General features: G+C 50.0%; 5 protein-coding genes across 5 annotated transcripts; 1 reads left to right on the top strand and 4 right to left on the bottom strand.

The window, feature by feature from the left end:
• Positions 1-121: 121 nt before the first annotated feature.
• Positions 122-1,229, bottom strand: EDB91DRAFT_1237255 (uncharacterized protein; the record flags this gene model as incomplete). The annotated part of the gene is made up of 2 exons (XM_041321561.1): positions 122-1,092; positions 1,136-1,229. 2 exons carry the CDS (start codon positions 1,227-1,229, stop codon positions 122-124), a joined length of 1,065 nt encoding a protein of 354 aa, XP_041177519.1.
• A 727-nt stretch (positions 1,230-1,956) lies between these two features.
• Positions 1,957-3,971, bottom strand: EDB91DRAFT_1052842 (kinase-like domain-containing protein; the record flags this gene model as incomplete). The annotated part of the gene is made up of 12 exons (XM_041313702.1): positions 1,957-2,134; positions 2,187-2,320; positions 2,376-2,579; positions 2,632-2,713; positions 2,805-2,884; positions 2,998-3,112; positions 3,151-3,350; positions 3,407-3,439; positions 3,489-3,557; positions 3,610-3,640; positions 3,697-3,731; positions 3,789-3,971. 12 exons carry the CDS (start codon positions 3,969-3,971, stop codon positions 1,957-1,959), a joined length of 1,344 nt encoding a protein of 447 aa, XP_041177518.1.
• Positions 3,972-4,951: 980 nt separating this feature from the next.
• EDB91DRAFT_344242 (acid protease) lies at positions 4,952-6,891 on the bottom strand. Its single transcript, XM_041326947.1, has 8 exons — positions 6,886-6,891; positions 6,765-6,820; positions 6,647-6,709; positions 6,131-6,603; positions 5,979-6,076; positions 5,447-5,927; positions 5,124-5,394; positions 4,952-5,069 (listed from the first exon to the last, which is right to left on the bottom strand). Exons 4-8 carry the CDS (start codon positions 6,408-6,410, stop codon positions 4,985-4,987), a joined length of 1,215 nt encoding a protein of 404 aa, XP_041177517.1. The 5' UTR covers positions 6,411-6,603; positions 6,647-6,709; positions 6,765-6,820; positions 6,886-6,891; the 3' UTR covers positions 4,952-4,984.
• A 918-nt stretch (positions 6,892-7,809) lies between these two features.
• EDB91DRAFT_1248267 (uncharacterized protein) lies at positions 7,810-9,951 on the bottom strand (the record flags this gene model as incomplete). Its single annotated transcript, XM_041322906.1, has 9 exons — positions 7,810-8,226; positions 8,274-8,614; positions 8,670-8,981; positions 9,031-9,376; positions 9,426-9,472; positions 9,520-9,568; positions 9,618-9,714; positions 9,768-9,877; positions 9,931-9,951. 9 exons carry the CDS (start codon positions 9,949-9,951, stop codon positions 7,810-7,812), a joined length of 1,740 nt encoding a protein of 579 aa, XP_041177516.1.
• A 6,226-nt stretch (positions 9,952-16,177) lies between these two features.
• EDB91DRAFT_1237251 (phenylalanine ammonia-lyase) lies at positions 16,178-19,137 on the top strand (the record flags this gene model as incomplete). The annotated part of the gene is made up of 9 exons (XM_041321560.1): positions 16,178-16,239; positions 16,293-16,852; positions 16,918-17,319; positions 17,380-17,468; positions 17,609-17,718; positions 17,773-17,864; positions 17,989-18,161; positions 18,222-18,328; positions 18,390-19,137. The coding sequence occupies 9 exons, from the start codon at positions 16,178-16,180 to the stop codon at positions 19,135-19,137; spliced, it is 2,343 nt and encodes a 780-aa protein (XP_041177515.1).
• Between the last annotated feature and the right edge of the window lie 114 nt (positions 19,138-19,251).

Here is a 19,251-nt window from a genome sequence, read left to right as displayed (position 1 = left end):
GCCTGATCGCGCCGAAGTTGTCTGTGAGCCGATATTTATCTTCATAAAATATATATATTACTCTGTCCACACCAAGTTCCATAATACTAACTCACAGTTAGTAGATATCCTCCTCTCAGTACTACTTTCCGCCGAGTCCAATCCCCAAAGACGCTAGCCCGACTGCTCCTACAGCCGCAGCATCATCAACGAACTCCACATATTTGAAGACATGCCCCTTCTCCGCCAACGCCTCATTTACCAATTCCCTATAATCCTCAATGCCAACCAAGCTCCCTCCATAACACAACACGGTCTCCTTTGCTTCCACCGCTCTCGGCTTGACACTCTGATCTTCCCCAGGCTCACGGCAGAGCATCGCGATCTGATCCGCAAGTCCACCAGCACAGATCCTCAACACATTCAACGCGAAGGGATCCTTGTCCTTAAATGCAGCCTCGAAAACGAGTGGAGCAAGCTGGCTTAACCGCTTCTCGCGCGCGACGAGGAGGTACGAGGGAACAGTCGCAGCTGTCTCTGCTGTAAGACTCGGCTCGGGTAAGTGCACCACAGGCAGCACCTCCGGGGCGTTCTCTACCCCTTGGATCCCAAATCTTTCGAGCACTTTCGCTTTGAGGCTACTTGGGGGTGACGGCTCCATCCCTAACGACGAACGCGCAGCATCGTACATCATCTGACGCATCGTCTCGCGGCCAACATGAAATCCTCCCCCCTCGTCTCCCAAAATCCATCCCCATCCACCAGTCCGTGCAAGCTCACTGAGCATGCCTGAGGGCTCGTGCTGAAATGAAACGACACAAGATCCTGTGCCGCCTATCGCAGCGATAGCGTGTTTGATATCAGGATGAAGCCGAAGGGGGGCAGCAAGAAGATGAGTATCGTTGGCTACGACTAGCCGTGGACCCATGGGTATCCCGAGGAGTGCGGAGAGCGCTATTGAGGCATTGGTGCTCGCGGCAGGGGAATCGACGCCGGAAATACCGAACCATGCGGATGCAAATAATTCAGTGTTGGGAGGGAGGGAAATGGGGTTGATAGATGGCGGAGAGACGCATGTCTTCAGTGCATTAGATACTGCTACTCGAACAGCATCTGTAAATGCAGCCGCGGACATGTATGCAAAGTTAGATGGTACCTCCCAGAGCGCGCCCGAGGATGGTGCCAGATCTGTCTGCGATGACAGCAGACGTCTTGGAACCACCGCAATCGACACAGAGGAAGAGCGACATCAGGCACTGGGTATTATAACAACTCTTCTCGACACCTCAGTTAACCAACGTATGCACGATCACAAGAAGTACTGAGCGCTCACCGATATCAATCGTTAATGAGGGGATGAAGATGTAGCAAACGAAGATGGCCTCCCAGCTGCACCTCTATATATGCGATTGACGTGGTTTGAGTACAAGCACAATACCACCAAGCTGCTTTGCCGCCCAGCCGGCAAACTGCTTTGGGCGGGAGAGACACCTGAATTCGCACATTCATAGCTTCGAAGGGCAAGCACATGGAGCATTGACAGCGGCCTCCAAGACGTGATCTAAATTGATCGGATAAGATAGAACTGATTCTCCCGCAGGCACAGTGCCGCACTGTGCACTGTCGCAGACTGCAGTAGGTCGCAGTTGACCGAAAACGATACAACAAACAACTCCAGTAGTGGGTATCTACATAGCCACTACAAGATCAAGACCGTTTCGCCTCTTTTCTTATCATATTCAATATCACAAAGCCCTCCTCAGACCTCCACTAACGGGAAACGCTATCTTTGCACTCGAACGGCTAGAAATAACTTCAGTACGGTGGGTATCTACATAGTATATAGTATTGTTGCATTTTCCATGTCAGTTCCCCTCCATTCCGTACATAAGTACAATTCTAACAATCACAACACTCAGGAGTATTAAACACGAAGCAAACAAACATGCTCAAACCAAGTAACTAGTAGCAAATCAATCACCGCCTCGCAATATGCGTCCCCGCAAGCTCCTTCTCAAGCGCATCACTAGGGTCATCCATGACCGGCGACGACGGGCGCTGGGATGGCGCGGTGTAGCCAGACGTTGCGCCGTGTACGGGGCCGTATTCCTGCACCGGCGAGCTGATGATCTCGTCCCGCGAGGGGATGGGAAGGCTAGAATGGATGATCAGATCGGTAATGAAGAAAAGTGCAAGGATATGCTGACCTGTCTTGTCTCTTGATCTGGCCCGTGGCCCTCGCCTGCGCGCGGACCTCGGCACGGAACGATTGGACTTCCTCGATAATGAGCCTCTTCATTCCCTCGATAGAGTCTTCCTCCTCGAATGAGAAGTCAAATTTCTGCGCGTCAATCTAGTATGAGCATCCTCGTTCTTCATATGGAACAAAAACTTACAGTGTCGCAGACTGGCTCATCGGCGGGATCGTGCCACACCTGCAGATAGGGGTGGTTGAGTGCAGCCTCACAGCTGATGCGCTTGGCGGGATCGAAGCAGAGCATCTGCTGCAGGAGGTCGATGGCGAGTGGGTTGGCGTGTGGGTAGAGTGTCTGGAAAGGCACGCGGGGCTTGATGGGGAGAGAGCGAATGTAGTCTTGTGCCTGTATGATTCAGGTGAGCTGAGTATACTGGTGAGTTTAACAGAGCACATACCCTTGGAGATCCGACGCGCCGGAGAGTGTCCTCAGAGGGTGTACCAAGGTAGTGGAGGATTTGGTTCAGCTGGTCGACATAGCTATATAATTTATCCGAGGGTCAGTATCAATGTCATCGATCGAACGCATGCGCAGAATGCTCGAACACGAATGAAGTGGGAAGAAACCTACTCCCGTCCTTTGAAAATCGGCTTACCGCCCAAGAGCTCGGCAAGGATACAGCCGACGGACCAGACATCAATGGCCGTTGTCTGTGAGGGTGATGGTCAGCCAGTGTAAATCAACCTTGAACAGTATAAGCGGCGACAATACATATTTCGAGCACAACGACGCGATGGAAAAGGAAGGAAAGTAGTTCACGCACGTAATTTGCGAAGCTAAGCATGATTTCAGGGGCACGGTACCATCGCGTTGCGACATACTCTGTCATGAACCCTTGGTTCCCAGCGCTCTTGCTCGTGCCGCCACCGGGGGTAAAGCTATGTACAACGTGGAAATTAGTCCATCGACTGCAAACATACTGTTGAAAGAGGTACGTACCCTCTTGCCTAGGCCAAAGTCACATATTTTTAGCTCGCAGTCCGCGTTGACAAGAAGGTTTCCGGGCTTGAGATCGCGGTGGAGTACGTTAGCACTGTGAATGTACTTAAGCCCACATAGGGTCTGGTAAAGGAAGGACTGGAAGTGTGCGTCGGTGAGCGGTTGGCCAGACCGGATCTGCGTACAAGGGTCGATCTGAGCGTCAAATCAGTTAGGACATGGAAAGGACGCACGATGGCATGAAGATCAGCCTCCATCAATTCTTCCTGATTTAAGGATCAGTAGGACCCGAAGCGGATAATGAGGCGAACTGACGTAGAGGTAAACTTCGTCGAAGTTCCCGCTGGGTTGAAAGACGATATCCATGTCGTATAGGCATGTTATCTGTGAAGCGAGTATTTAAAATGGAAACCTAAAGCACGCAGCTGCGGCGTACGTTCTTGTGCCCCCTGAAATGATGTAACAATCTGAGTTGTCCATGATCAGTCCTATATTCATGGTGTACTTGGTTCCACAACAGCACCTGATCTCTCTCAAGCATCGCTTGGTGAGGATCCGCTATGATACAGTGACCGATCAGCCCGATTTGAAATGAACAAGCGCAGAGATGGGCACCTTGGTGTTAATGTTAGTGATCTTCTTGATCGCGCATCCCTCGCCAGATCGACGGTGGCGGGCAGCAACAACACAGCCGTATGCACCCTGACCAAGTTCCTTGACGAACTGGTACTCGCCATCGACGACGAAAGTGCTATTGAGGGCGGTGAAAGTGTGACGCGAGATTGGCTGGCGGCTCATGGCTAGACCCGTTACTCAAGCTTGAAATTCGGTTAGCAGGGTCTGCTGAAGTTCAGATAAGTCCTACGGAAGGAAGATAGTGAGAGAGATGAAGAAAATACTTGGTGCGGTGAAGCTTAAGGGAGGGTGTACAGGATATAGATCACACCAAACATGTCCATACATGATGTAGCCTAAGACTAAGTCACGTACGCAGTAAAGCTTGGTTGTTCTGTGCACTGCATGGTGATACATACATTTACCGGTGATAAGCGCGTCTGGCGCTCGACGTGACACGGGTCTTGACTAGGACTCTTGAGCTTGAATATCATGGTCTGTTGGGAGGAAAGGAAGTACTGCTGCACGCATTATATAATGACGTCCTTCTACTATAGTGCTTAGTAGAAGTGAACCACCATGTTCACTCCCTGCTTAAGTCGCAGCCTCACACTGCCCCTTGATACTAGTATTGGGTGCATGGACACACAGTACTTGGCAACGTGCGTGACTACTAGTACTGTCCAGATCAAATGAAACACTTCAGACAACGGACAAGAACGTGCATTCCATCATAGTTTCGTAATCTATTCATAAGTTCTTCCCCACACGGGACGGTAATTGTGCTCAGCCGCTAATCTAGTTAGTATTAGTGCTCCACGGACTTACCACGGATTACTGTTGCCAATCGACGAACCGATTTGCACCAAGACTTGTGCGGTAGCGCCTTCTCGACATCTCGACACGGAAATCACGCTTGCGGGAAGTTCCGGGCAATATGTCACGGAATGCTCTACGCCATACCAGCAAATTATTGACTCTGGTTTCCAATGTTTGAGCCCTGTCCAGCATACTTATTCTGCTATTAGCGCCTTGATGCATCACCTCAGCTCACTCTTGAGAAGCAAACGATTTCCAATGAATACACGCTCAACGTTACACACTCAAAACGCCCCCATCAACCCCGAATAACCATCTACAGCAATATGCATCTGTTCCCGCCGCGCATATGAGCGTCAAGTCAGAAGATGGTTATGTTAGTTGCACACGGCATCGGTATCTGAGGTAGTTGCGAAGCCGATTTGGCTGTTGGTAGTGTCGAAGACCGAGTAGTAGCGTTGACTGTGGGACAGGTCGTCAGCCTCGTACCAATTTTGAGGTCACTCAAACACCAACAGGAATGCATAACCGTTGATGAAGTCCAAGCCAGAACCAGAGTCGCTGCCCAAATCAGAAACGATAAGGTAGATGCTGTCGCTGCTGCCGCCCACGTCACTGTTGAGGGAACGGGGCCAGATTTGGGCGTTGGGCGTCAGGACGTAGGCCTTGCCGCCAATCTTGAACGTCAGGGACTGCAGCTTAGCATACTGATCAGAACTGATCGTCAGGAGACCAGTGGTCTCATCCATCGTAGCACCAGTGGCAGTCTGGTACTGGCTGAACGCATCTAATAAATTCCAATCAGTTGGGATGGCTCATTTATGAGTAACTTATCCTACCGGAGGCAATGAGGACGAGAGTCGTGCCGGTGTCGACAATACCAGCAGTCTCGGACAAAATGGTGGAATGCCCATAGGCAATAGACTGGTCGATACCCCAGTAATTGCTAGCAGGTGACGTGGTCGTGCGAGGGACGTAGGTCACTGGGCTCGTTATCTTTGAGCTATCGTGACCACCAAAGGTAAGCTCGCCGGCGCTGTTAGGGGCAGAGGCAGGAACAAAGTAGATCCCGAGGGCTGATGTGCCGATGTGTCCCTGGCTGTAAAGGTTGTCGATGACAGTGGGGACTTCATCAACGCTAGAGACGGTGCCTTCCGTCAGGTCAGTCGGTCCGACTCCGAGAATCCCATCCACGCCGTCGAAGCCGGTTGCTTGGCTCGCGACTCCGATAGATTGTGTAGCAATGACCAAACCAGAAGATAAAGTAACTTTGTCCGTGTATTCCTCTCCGGAGAAAGAACCGGAACCATAAGAGACGTCCTACGAAGTTGTCATAGGCAACTTTTTATAAGCAGAGAGGAAAAGACATACGACAGTGTTACCAGTATCCACGCTAGTACTAGTGGGATTGTATGGTGTGTCTGCACCTACCCAGGTGTTGGAGCTGCCCGTATCAATGATAAGTGTATCTGGTAAGCCTTTCAATCAGAAGTCATCTGGAGTCTCATAACGACTAGTCTTACACTCAGTGGCGGGGCTGCCGACACCAACTTGGGCAGTGTAAGAAACGACAGAGTTGGTTATGCTGAAAGAGGATTTGCCAGTACGCTTGCCCTTGGAACCAGCCTGCTTCATCGCCTGAGCGCGAGCCCTGTCGGCTGCGGCGACATTAACGGCACCCCTGGCGTTCACCCTAGCGGCGAAGCTGAGGGTTACCCTGCCATCCTCACGGCGCAAGGGAGATGCGTCCACAGAGGACAGCGCAACGAGGAGAATAAACAGGAGAGCCTTAGAGGGGAACATTTGGGCAGGCTGATGGCGTTCGAAGGTACCGAGTGAGACCAACTCGAATTGAGGTTTCAATGACCAACGCAAAGACTTTATATGCGTTGACCTCCACCTTGGCCATGTGATATTCGCAATCTGGGATTTAATTCTTGTGAGCAGCAGAAGTGAACTTCTGGATGTTCTATTGGTTACTGCAATATCCACATTGCTGCACGTCATCAGATGATTCGTCGCTGTCAAAATCGCCGAACCAGGAGCCAAGATCTTCGCGCCGACAGCCGCCCAGTGATCGCTCAGAGTATTTACCTTGATATCTGGATTATCACCAGGATGCTTTAGATTGCCATCGTGATCAAGTAAGTTGCCTACCATATTGGTTCTTGAAAGAATCGGTGCAAAGAACATCTTTTGAAACATGATAAGAGCTAACCAGGGAAGCATAAATCCCCATCAGATGAAGATAGCAGAGAGTCCATGATAGTGTACGAACTTGAATACTTCGTATATGGCATCGCGATCTTTTCTCAACGCCCTGAAGAAACATGTCAGCTCATCATACCAGCTCACCATTCCAACCGTATGCATAATCACAGCCCATCCGTAACAACTCGAGGAGTTTCAAAATCGTTACTCGTGCTATGACAAGTGTTGTGCCTCGGAGACTCCTGGCACGTACGTTATGTCTGACAACAACGCCCCGAAATTTGGAGAGTCATCATTGGATGACGTTCATATATGTACATGGAGGCCATGCGCGCTGAATGCTGAACAATGCACATTGTTCCACCCACGTTATGGCTATCTTCCGATTTGCGTACGCAGTTCGTCTTAAGGAGGCTTTAGGAAACTCGCTATGACATCGTCAAGCTTGGCTATGAAAACGGCGATCCAATCATATGGACTTTCGTAGATCTTCTATTAAGAACCAAGATAGCACATATATGTTCGTTAGCACCGGGCAGTTGGGCGCATGGTGGACGGTTAGGTGCTGACCTAGCCCGTGTATTATCCTGTTTATCACTGAGAATACGTTTAACGCGAGTCGAGCTGAGTGTCAGTCAGTTGACTGGAACCTTTTTGAAGTTTCGTCAAAACTTACAGTTACAGTAGTACAACAGCCACTTAGTTTTCCGCAGTCAGACAGACCTTAAAAAAACAGAGTCGTTCCTTCTTTTGCAAGGTCTTGGCAGCATGTTCACTACAGATGATAGCAGATCATCGACCGACAAGCACCATGGGTGTCAAGTTCAAGTTGTTCAACAACCATTACATAATAGCAGAAATGCACTTCCATCGCATCATCGATCTCATCATTCCATGCATTGAACCGCTTGGCGCTGGCCCGCATCACTATATAGTATACCCATCTTCGATCCAGCACCAACCCCAACCTATGCAAATAGGGCAACAATTTTCAATCAACGCTCGAAATAGTGCACGTGCGCATCAATCCGAGATGTCCCCTTCTCAACTTCACCACGAATCCATTCACGTCCTCAGCCTCGAGATTATTGATAGAGTACTCGCGATGCACGACTCTTCTGCCGTTTATTTGATCTAGAACGAGTTTCAGGTCTTCCGTAGATCCACAGAAGTTCTGGTCGCCTTTTGGATTCGTCTGCCCGAACGCCTCCGAGATAATACTTTCAATAGCGCGCGGATCCATGAGCGGGGCTGTAATATCGAGCAAATCTTTTGGAAGGCCTTCTTTCGAAGGGAGCGCGAGGTGGTCAGGCGACGTGGGGTTAAAGCATTTCTTGCAGAACTCCAGTGCACTGTGAAGCTCTTCCTCACTCAGTCGACTTCCCCATCTCTGATGCACCCTGGATGACTGCATTGGAATGATAGTGAGCATTTTCATCGTCGCATATACTATACAAGAATGGCACCTGGTCGAATAGCAGCGAACGCTCGATCATAGTTGTCCTCATCAACGTCGCTCAGAATATCAAGATCCGTCGATCGTATCTGTTGATAGGCGCTCATGACCACCATCTGGAATCTGGGGTATGTTGCATACGGTACTTTTGTTAGCAAGAACAAATACATCTGCTTATGGATAAACCTTGTGTAACTCAACGAAAACCTCTTCGTGTGCCACGCAGCTGCATCGACTTCTGAACAATCTCCTCGGACTGCAGCGCATATAGACACTGCCGCAGATAGTCCGGAGGTCATTGCAAGGTGTATCCCGGAGGAGAAGAATGGATCTATGAACGCTGAAGGCTTGGAAATCAGTGTCATCATACACAAAGAAGATGCTGAAGTCTGTACCACCAGCGTCCCCGACCAAACGAAATCCAGGTCCCCCGTAGCTCGAAGCAGAGTAACTGAAGTCAGACGCTGATCGTATCAATAGGTCAAGTTGCCCAGGTTGTCCCTCAGCAGCCTCCTTTTGCACTATCCTGCCAGATCCGATGAGCTTGACTAATGCTGGGGCGAGGGATATGGAAAGCCGATAGCGATCTTCTAGAGAACTGCCTTTCGAGGCACGAACTTTCTCGTTATAATTCACCTGATTCATAACGACGCCGATCGAAGTCGTTCCATCGTGTAGAGGAATAAACCAACTCCAGCCGGATTCGTCTAATACACATCGGCACATTCTCACCATCCAGGGAAATACGACGCGCACCTGTCAGTGTCTCAAACCAAGGGGCACCCTCCCTTGGAGTATTCATGCCGTATGTACCGACTCCCGTCCAATAACCCCAGAGCGCAATGTTCTTCAATGACGTGTTGAAGTGACGGTCATGTAAGTATTTCGTCGACATCAAGCCTGAGCGTCCGGATGCATCAACAAGATAATCGAATGAAATCACTCCGGTTTCTCCATCTGCGGCACATAGCCACTCGGCAGCCACAGGCCTGAACGGCTCGGTCGCAGAGAAGCGGAAGGATTTCACTCTGGTCCGTTCAAACACCTTTGTTCCGCAGGATCCCGCATGGTCAAGCAACATCTTGTCGAATGCTGAGCGCACCTATTTGGGGCATTGACTTTCAAGAAAAAACAAGATGTCAAGTACATACCACATTCCATGAACTATTGGCATGCCCAAGCGCAACGAAATCTGTGTCTAAGCGCAGGTGAGTATCTCTTCGGCTCATTGCTATTATCACCTACATCCTTCCCGTTTGAATTGATTGAATTTCATGGCAGCTCCGGGCTGTTGCTGACAATGTATCATTGGGCCCTATTATTCGAGAACGCTTTTGCCGCACCTTATGTTTGAAACCCATCTCAACCAATTTTTGCTCCGCGTCGATGAATCTCAGGTAGTGACGAACCGAAGGAATTAGGCTCTCCCCGATGTGATACCTACATGATAATGATCAAGGGGAACGCATGAATACTTTGGATAAGTCTATTACCGAGGAAACTGAGCAGCCTCCAACAACACGACGTCAAGCCCTTCCCTGGCAAGAGCCGAGGCAGTATAACTGCCAGAGGGACCTCCGCCGACGACAACGATTTGAGCATGCTACGCAGCGGCGTCGATGTCAGTGCTGCTAGCAGATCTGCTGAAGGACCAACCTTCGGTATCTTTGAGGCCATCGAATGTAAAATGAATTGACGATGTTTGCCAATGCTCTGAGCTTTTGTACTCGGCGCACCTGAACAGATCAGGTCCCAGCGATATTGCAAATCTATGGAAGAACACTTCCCGAACTAATTTGGAACACGTCAAACTTCGGTGGGAGTCCCGGTGTAATCGTATCGATTCGTCAGTTCCTTCACGCTCCAGTCACTGCATATATATACGGTATTAGTAAAGCCTTCCTTGTTCTGGTGACCTTTGTCGTGGAAAATCAATTGATATTTGCAAGGACCTTAGACGTATTGAATTCGTGAGTTATTCAATACCAGTAACCGTAGCATTCAGAACACATACATAGCTGCGCCAAACCAACTCAAAGTCAAAGAGGAAATTTAGTCCTCTTCATTTTGCTGTTCTGGTACGCAAGTTGGAAAGTACTAGTGAAAGGGTCGAAATACTTGAGATATTTATGTAACCTGTCAGATGCCGAAAGAAGTTAGTTACTTGAACACGTCGTCGGAGTTCGTCGTGTCGTACATCGAGTAAAAGCTGCTCTCTGGGAAAGAACGATTCAGCATACAAGAAACAATAGCCGTTGACAGACTCGAAGTTAGAACCAGAGTTACTCCCGATGTTACTAACAATCAGGTATATGCCGTCGGGAGTACTGCGAATGACAATGTCCAACGATCGAGGTCAGATTTGCGCATTAGGGGCCGCCAATAATACAAGGATGAGAGCAGCTTGTTATATTGAAGTGAAATCTTTAGCAAGCCGGTTGCTCCATCATGGCTTGCACCTGTCTCCAACTTATACCTGTTGCAGGAATTCGATGTCGTAAAGAACACCCACCAACGGCAACGAGAATAAAAGTTCGATACCAAGTGTCTTGTTCAAATCAGACGTGGTCCTATAACTGATGGATTACTCAACGCACAGATATTTACTCACCGGAGATGTTGATGTGATAGGCACATAGTTGATGTCTCCAATAATTTTAGAGGCATCATAGCTGCCGGATGTGAGCTCGCCACGAGCATCACCAGCGGATGCAGCTGGGAAGTGAGAAGAACACCTGGGGCTAAGGGTATATCTGAATATTCCTCTCTAGAAGTAGAAACGAAATCATTCCCGCTGCCGTATGCCATATGCCAGCTGGCAAAAGTTGTTATTGTGAATACCAAGCATGTAGAACCTACGAATACGCACAAAAGAATTGTCTGTATCCTGGCTCGCAGTGGCTAGCCTCCACGTAAGGTTTACTGGCCCTGATCCAGGAATTTGAGCTTCCAGTAAGTATCCCCCAGGAACGTGTCTGTATGAAAAAGATGAGAAGAAACTGCTGGAGAACGAGTAGCCTACAAAACGCTGGTGGACTCCCCATACCAACCTTAGCGGCGTATATCATCAACGCATTGGTCATACAGATGGAAGGGCTGCCGCTATCTTGTTGTAAGGCCTGGAGTCAAGCTGGATCTGCGGCGGCGACATTCTTGATTCCAGCTGACTTGAGAGTAGCAGTGCTAGATGGTGTCCGAGAACGAGGCGAAGCCCTTGCTGACAGCGAGAGGAAAGCAAGTGTTCTACTGCAGTTACAGACCAGAAACTCGCACCACAGACAGACCAATGCTGCTGCTATCCTCTACTACAACCTCAGGACTTAGCGCTGCCGCTGTGACTTCAGAGGCTCGCCTGAACCTGCCTGCTGTTGAGACCCGGGGTTCTCCGGAAGGCCCGGTAATTTACAGTTTACATTAGCTATGTAGATAGATGCAATAGTGATAGTCTTCATAAGTTATCAGAGATTACGGAGTGCTATTCTAAGGGCTACAAAACTAGACCTATCTACCTAACAATTAACGAAAAACGTATCACCTTCCTCGAGGATATTAGTGTACCTCACAGATGGTGCGGGATGGTACCCATACGAGAATATCTCTGGGCATTCTGAAAGGGGGACAAACGGGTAGGCACTATAGGACCGTGTACAGCAGCCATGATGATAGTGATGTTGATGTTGAACGAGTCATGCTCATCTAGTTGGTGCATACACTGGTGGGACAGTCGAAGCGTGAATCTAGGGCGGGATTGGTTGATACCAAGAGGAGAGGTCTCTGGCGTCGTTGGCTACGTGGCGTTTTCGAGAGGGTAGCCGGATGAGAGGCAGGCTGCTGTGGTGGAGATTGTTATTAAATACTAGATAGTGGTGTATGAGACACAGAAAAAAATTAGAACATGATTGGGGAAGCTCACCTTCAAACGCTGGAGGACGAGAGCGGCGAATGTGGTGGAGGAGTGTAGTTTGGTGCAGTCAAGGTTGAGGGGCGGGAAGTCTGACGCCGTCATCGGCAGCAGCGGTATTAATAGGTGGTATTTAAGTGGGCAGGCGGATGGAAAGCGAGTGGATGGGCGCTGTTGGACAGTGGTGTAGACAAGAGAAAAATACATAAAATTACCCTAGAGAACAGACAATACACTAGCCCATAGCTCTGTACAAGCGCTGGGTGTGCTCACGAACGGCATCTTGGGGCCAAGCGCACCAAGAGGTGAATGTCTTTTGGCGGCGGGAAGTGTGCTTTAAACGAGTAAAACGAGTGGCAGCAGGTCCATACAAGGGTGAACCAGCAAAAACAGATGGCGAGATGCGGGAACAAGCAAAAATGTGCGGAGGCAGGTGTAGGCAAGTGCAGACGAGTAGCTGCAAGCACAGACAAGGGCAGATGAGGGAGTAAATATTAGAACAGATAGGACGAGCTTGAGCGCATGATCCAGATTCCAGAAGGACTTGGAGAGAGCATCAATAGAGTACTTACATAGGATATTTGGAAGTTCGAAAACTTGAGAGGGCGCGGAGATCAGGTTGAAAAACGTGCAATTACTGAGGAAAACATCATACGAGTGAGTGGCGGCGCGAACCGTAGATGAGCAAAGTGAAAATACGGAGGGCAAACAAGAGGAAACGCACGCGGACAAGCATAGACGCACGAGACAAGCACGTGCAGACATGGACGCGTTTCATGAAGAAGCCGTGTGAACAGTGAGGAAGATCAGCGCCTGCGAGACGATCACAACTGGGAGATACTATCAACAGGGAAATGATCAGGACCATGAACAAAGGGAAGTCGACGGATAGCGAAGCAGAAACGGTGTCTGCAGTGGCACCGAGACCCGAGTCTCGACGGCGATACCAACCTTGGGAGAGAGTGTCGTTGCACCATAGATTTGCGCCTTACGTGTTGAAGACAGGTGACTGGAGTCCTGGCCTGTTATGTAAGTTGATCTGTGCACGTACCTTGTTCTTCTGAAGATTTGGGAGCCGAACAATTTCGGAACAGTAACAGGCAGTCGTTACTCTAGGTCTCGAGAAGACCCTGCAGTCACGAGGATTCGTCATGACATAGGGAAATGGGGCCGGCTTCCGGTGATGTGCAATGTGCAATAGAGTACTTCCCCGTTACCCAAATCTCGTCACAGCGATCTCCAGAGTCCAGACGGATGCCGTTCTATTTTGAGGGGGTCTTCAAGTCACCCAAGGCGTCCGAGAGGTACCTTCTTCTCTAGCTGAGTTGATCGATGTTGATGGATCGAGACTGTGTCTGGCTTGAGGCTGATGCTAAATAAAATAAAATAAGATAACATTGCACATTGCTCACAGTTGGAAATTGGGGACAATGTGGTAATCCACCGAGGGCGAGACGAGATAAATGATTAAAAGAGCTAGACATGTAAGTCAATTAAGTTCGCGGTGCTAAGTAGCAGCACCAGATACATTACAGATAGAAGGCATACAAATGTCTGAAGACGATAAAATGGTTGCACAAGAAGAACCGCCCCGAATCCTGGGCACAAGCGTCAACGCGACTCCGGGTGGTTTCACATTCCGAGTCGGTCCGTCTTCCGTTCAGCCTAATCACAGTCTCCACCGAAGTCGATACGTCAGTCCTCACAAAACAAAAGTTGTCGGCGCCATGGAGATGCTATCTTATGAAAGCTTCCTGCAGCTCCTACAAATTGGACTCGGCAACCTTGCTGCTGTCATGGTTCTGTGCTCGCAGCGCCAGTACCTACGCGGCCGCCATGCACTGGCTCTCGTCACCCGTGTCCTGTGTGTTACGCTAGGCCCAATTTCCCATCCTAGGCATGGGTCCCGTGGCAAGTCCAGCTCACTGAGTGTTCTTGCCAAGAACACTCAGTGGGTAGTGAGGTGGCGACCGGGGGAGGGCGGGTCAGTCAATGGTTGGGTTAGCTGCACTTCATCAGGAAAAGTGCATGTTACTTAAGCTTACCTTAAACAGACTTAACTCGCACTTTAGCAACTTTGTGATTAAATTGCTTGTACCGTATGTACCTTGAATGCACTGGAACACATTAGAGTAACATTTGTGGTGCACTAAAAAGCGTAGGATTAAAACTATTTCCACTGAACTTCCAAACCTCTGAAGTTCATGGTATTTACTAGCCACAGTGGTATAATGCTGTGTACAAATACATGCCATATTACATAATGTATATTCGTGGCGACAACGAATCGATGATCATCATTGGGTGCCACGAGTCAAGTGAATCCTCTGGCGTGAAATAACCTGGAGTCGAAGACATATTCTCATTCGGTGAAGCTGAAAGTCGGAGGATTGAGGATGCGGGTATGTACTAGGAGAGTGTTTGTCTCAGTGAGGTCGAATCAGTTCCGCACAGCCTGAAAATTAAACAGGGAGAAACGAGCAGTGAGGAGGTATCGAACTTTGTGTGAGGGTACGTGCTAACTTATCTGGAATCCGAGGAATACTCTGGGAGTGATAGGGATACAAATATCGACGTGTCAAACTATATCTGATACCCGAAGATCTCATCTTGTTCTATGTTCAGGCGCTCATCATATTTCTATGAATCATATTACAACTGTCTTGACTTTTCTTCCCACCATTGCTTCGTTTCTTTGTCCAACCTCTCCAGCCTCCACTCGGACTCCGATGTCCGCATGGATGTGTCGTTAACAGACCCTCGTCAAAATCCTCACACGAATGTGATCTTTGCCATATCCTCAGGATCGTGCAACATACCCATTAAATGAAGCGAGTTTTCCGCTGGGTGGAGAGTGCCAATATCAATTATCGAGTGGTTGATAGTTTATCCTCGCGACCGGTAGTCTGTGAACGCGTATGCAGAAGTCAACGGCAGTTTTCTTTTTCCCCCGGTCCATGAATGCTACATGTCCTCTGCATCGGTGCTAGCGGTAGCACACTTTGCTCTAGGGTTTCGAGTTCTACAGGGGCCTGCGTACGTGATTCATGGATGTTTATCCTTTACATACGATCAAGTTCATTGACATATGCTGGAGGAAACCGTAGTTTGACCTCGGCGCTCGTCTCCGAGTATGCCGTCTCACGAGATCTCTTCGTTATCTGACTCGCACAATTTTGAACCAGAAACAGAATGCTCGAACAGAGACTAGTGTATCTTTCTGGCCCGTACAAGAGAGGTACAAGGAAGAGCTCGCGAATATCGTGCATACCCATTGCGTTTTACCACTCCTATATGACAAAGGCTTTCAGCTCATTATAGCGGAGAATTATGATGGCAAGCTGGCTGGTACAATTGCCGAAGTGCACTTCACGCTTGTGCATCACGGAATTAGGAGAAGTCAGTCTCCAATGCTGTACTTCGAGAGCTCATAGTACGGCGCAAGCCATCAAGTGGTCCTTGCAACCCCGTCAAGAAGCGCTGTCTGGCAGATGAACTATCATTACAGTCGCACCGCGGCCCGCTGCTCCAGCAAGAAAAGTCGTGTCGAGTAGTCGAAGAACTGAGCTTGGCGTAAGCTTCAAGGCAATGATGTTCACTTTACTCAAAGATACTAAAAATTTGTCCTAGCTTAGCATGTGCAGTTTCGTCCAATTTCCCTTTGAAATATGTTATCCAACTCTCTCATAGTGCACCGCGGCCCTCCGCGTTATTTTATTTCAGGATATGCCACTGGGTGTTTTCGACACGGCGGTGAAAAAGGTACCTGCCGGCGAAACTCGGCCCTCCCTCAAGTCACCAACTGTGTCATGTAAAAATTTCCTGTTCACAAAATACAACGACTTCAGCTTAATTGGCGGGCGGATCAAACCGTTTGTTGGAGGCGAGATAGAAAAGCTGCAGCTAGTATGAGTATGACTTTTAATCCAGACTGACACCGCTATATAAGCTACTTAATACCTAGACTGTGACTTACCTCCTTCATCCTAGATATCATTCATCATGGCTACTCATGCTCTCGTCTCCCAGTACATCCAGGATGTCAAGGAGCTTGACTCTTACCTGTGAGTAACCTCGTTTCACTTGCTTCTAGTCCTAATACTCAATTGCCTTGCAGTACAGGATCTCCAATCACCCTCACAGGGTCTACCCTGTCTCTTTCTCAGATTGCTGCTATCGCCCTCTACCCGCCTTCTTCTCGCAGTAATCCCGTTAAACTCCAACTTACTGATGACCAGAATGTCAAAGCAAAAGCATCTGCTTCCCGTGCTGTCATCGAGAGCAAGGTCGCAGCAGGCATTAGTGTCTATGGTGTCAGCACTGGTTTTGGTGGTAGCGCAGATACAAGGACGGATGACCCTATTGCACTCGGCGCCGCCCTCCTGCAGCACCAGCATGCCGGCGTTATTCTCCCTACTTACGCACCCACTGCTATCCCGACCCTCTCTTCTTTTAGCAACTCTCATCTCAACGTTTTCCCTTCCCCCGCCCCGCTCTCTGACCCATTCACCAGTACTACTATGCCACCCCCTTGGACACGCGCCGCTCTCCTTGTCCGCGCTAACAGTATCATGCGCGGACACAGTGGTGTCCGCTGGGAACTTGTCCAGAAAATGACAGAGCTTATAAACAAAGGCGTTACCCCTGTTGTTCCTATCAGGGGCAGCGTCAGTTCTAGTGGAGGGGAGTAATCTATTTTTAGTTTTGTACCTTTCTGTGGTACTAACCCACCCCTCCCACAGACCTATCTTCCCTCTCTTACATTGCCGCAACACTCATCGGAAACCCTGCTATCAGGGCTTGGGTTCCTTTGCCCCGCCCCTCTTCAGCGGTACCCAGTACATCCTCAACCCCCTTTTCAACTGTAACATCTTCGCCACACTCCTCACCCCAATTGTCACCCTTCTCTGTGTCTACCCCACTTCCTCCCTCAGCCGATGCCCTTCCCCTACCAATAGAAACTCCCAAATTGGACAACTACGAACCTTACGCCCTCCTTCCTGCCCCGCAGGCCTTGCAGGTTGCCGGCATCACTCCCCTCCCGCTCTCGAGTAAGGAGCATCTAGGGATCCTGAATGGCACGGCATTTAGTGCAGCCGTAAGTGCGTTAGTTGTGAGAGGTGCGCGGGGGATGGGTGTGCTAGGTGCCGTGAGTGGTTTCTTCATTTGTCTCCTGCATGAGACTGACCTGTTTGCGCTTATAGGTCTAACAGCCATGTCTGTTGAAGCGATGCTCGGTGCGAGGGGCAGCTTCGATCCATTCGTCGGCGAGGCAAGGCCACACATTGGACAAGTACATTTTTTCGGATTTTTCGAGCGGTCCAGAGAACTGATTGTTTTTTTTCTCGTCGTTTTCTTCTGATGACTAACCTCCGAAAAATTCATGCATTTTCGCACCGCAAACACTCGTAATCTCCTGGTGACTCAACGCAGATCCACTCCGCACATCTTATGTACACTCTGCTCGACGGGTCTTCCTTTGCAAGTGCACATGAGGTAGAAGTCAAGATTGAGGACGATGCCGGCGTGTTGAGGCAGGATCGGCAAGTTCCGCTTTTCTTCGTCACGTTGAAACTGAACATTAACTCCGCACGCAGTTACTCTCTCCGCACAGCCCCCCAATGGCTCGGTCCCCAATTCGAGGACCTCGCAAATGCAGCACAAGTAATCACAACCGAGGTTAACTCCAGTAAGTCCTACCCCAGTCCCGTAGCCACATACCAACTTATCACATTACCCAACAGCCACCGACAACCCGCTCATCGAACCCCCTTCTGCGTCCAACAACCAGACCGGACAGATTCATCATGCAGGCAACTTCCAAGCGCTCGCCATTACGAACGCGATGGACCACGTCCGTCTCAGCCTCGCTCACATCGGCAAGCTGATGTTCGTGCAGCTCACGGAAATTGTGAACCCAGCCATGAACAGGGGCTTGTTCCCCAATTTGGCTGGTGGAGAGGTCGGATTGGATTTCGGGTTCAAGGTGCGTGATCTTGGTCTGACTGCGGGTGGACATGACGGCTGATAGTAATGATGCGGACAGGGTGTTGACATCGCTGCTGCGTCATATACGGGCGAGTTGAATGCACTGGGTGGCATGAACGTCGGCGTCGGCAACGTGAGCGCTGAGATGCACAACCAGAGCGTCAAGTACGTCTTTTCTTTTTCTTTCTTTCCTGAATTAACCTTACATCACTTTATACCTCTACAGTTCCCTCGCGCTCATCTCAGCAAGGTACACCCTGACCGCACTCGAAGTGTCCACTCTACTCGCCGCCTCACACCTCATCGTGATCTGCCAGGCGCTCGATCTCCGCGCACTCGGCGAGGAGCTGCGGGAGGCGCTCCCAGGACTCGTCCGCTCATCCCTCCTCAACGCCTTCCCTTCGCTCACTGACGACACCACAGCTACCTCGCTCGTGGCCGCTTGCCTCCCAGCGCTCACAGAGACGCTCGACCACACAACGACGCTCGAGACAAGCGCGCGGATGCACAAAGTTGCAGGCGCATGTGTGGTATCGCTCATCACGGCGCTGTCAACCTCTCCAGTGCAGGGCGCAGATCTGGGCGAGCTCCCGGTGTTCATTGCATCGTTTGCCACGCGGTTGGTGAAGAAGTTGACGGAACTGCGGTGCGCGTATCTGGGCGTACAGCCGAATGCGGTGCGCGGTGCAAGCCCGAGTGCTGAGGAGACAGAGGTGGCGTGGCGCGGGCCTGCCCCGGCAAGCAAGTACCTCGCGCCGCGGACGCGTGCGCTGTACATGTTTGTGAGGGTGACACTGGGCGTGCGAATGCACGGGGCTAGGAATCTCAAGGGGGATGTGTTTGGGACGCGGGATGGCCTAGATGGGGGAGACGGGACGATCGGGAACGGGGTTTCAGTTATCTGTGAGGCGATCAGGGATGGGAGAGTCGGGCGTGTTGTGGTGGAGATGCTGGAGGGGATAGAGGGCCTGTGAGGGGCCTTTACAGTGATCGAATTTCTGCGTCTTTCTACGGAGGCTGGATTCCAGGCATCCGCACACTCATTCGTCCTCCTCCCCCCGGGCTGTGCCCACTTTAGCATCGGCATT

This window comes from Suillus paluster (genome assembly GCF_016628075.1).
Source record: "Suillus paluster strain FC165 chromosome Unknown EDB91scaffold_24, whole genome shotgun sequence".
NCBI lineage: Eukaryota > Fungi > Basidiomycota > Agaricomycetes > Boletales > Suillaceae > Suillus > Suillus paluster.
The sequence above is the reverse complement of the archived record's forward strand: the minus strand, read 5'-3'. Positions and strand labels throughout refer to the sequence as shown.

Coding starts and splice junctions, on each gene's coding strand:
- EDB91DRAFT_344242 (XM_041326947.1), bottom strand. CDS start 6,410: ATGTTCCCCTCTAAGGCTCTCCTGTTTATTCTCCTCGTTGCGCTGTCC. Junction 6,077..6,130: donor CGGCAGCCCCGCCACTGAGT/GTAAGACTAGTC, acceptor AAGGCTTACCAG/ATACACTTATCATTGATACG. Junction 5,928..5,978: donor TGGATACTGGTAACACTGTC/GTATGTCTTTTC, acceptor ACAACTTCGTAG/GACGTCTCTTATGGTTCCGG.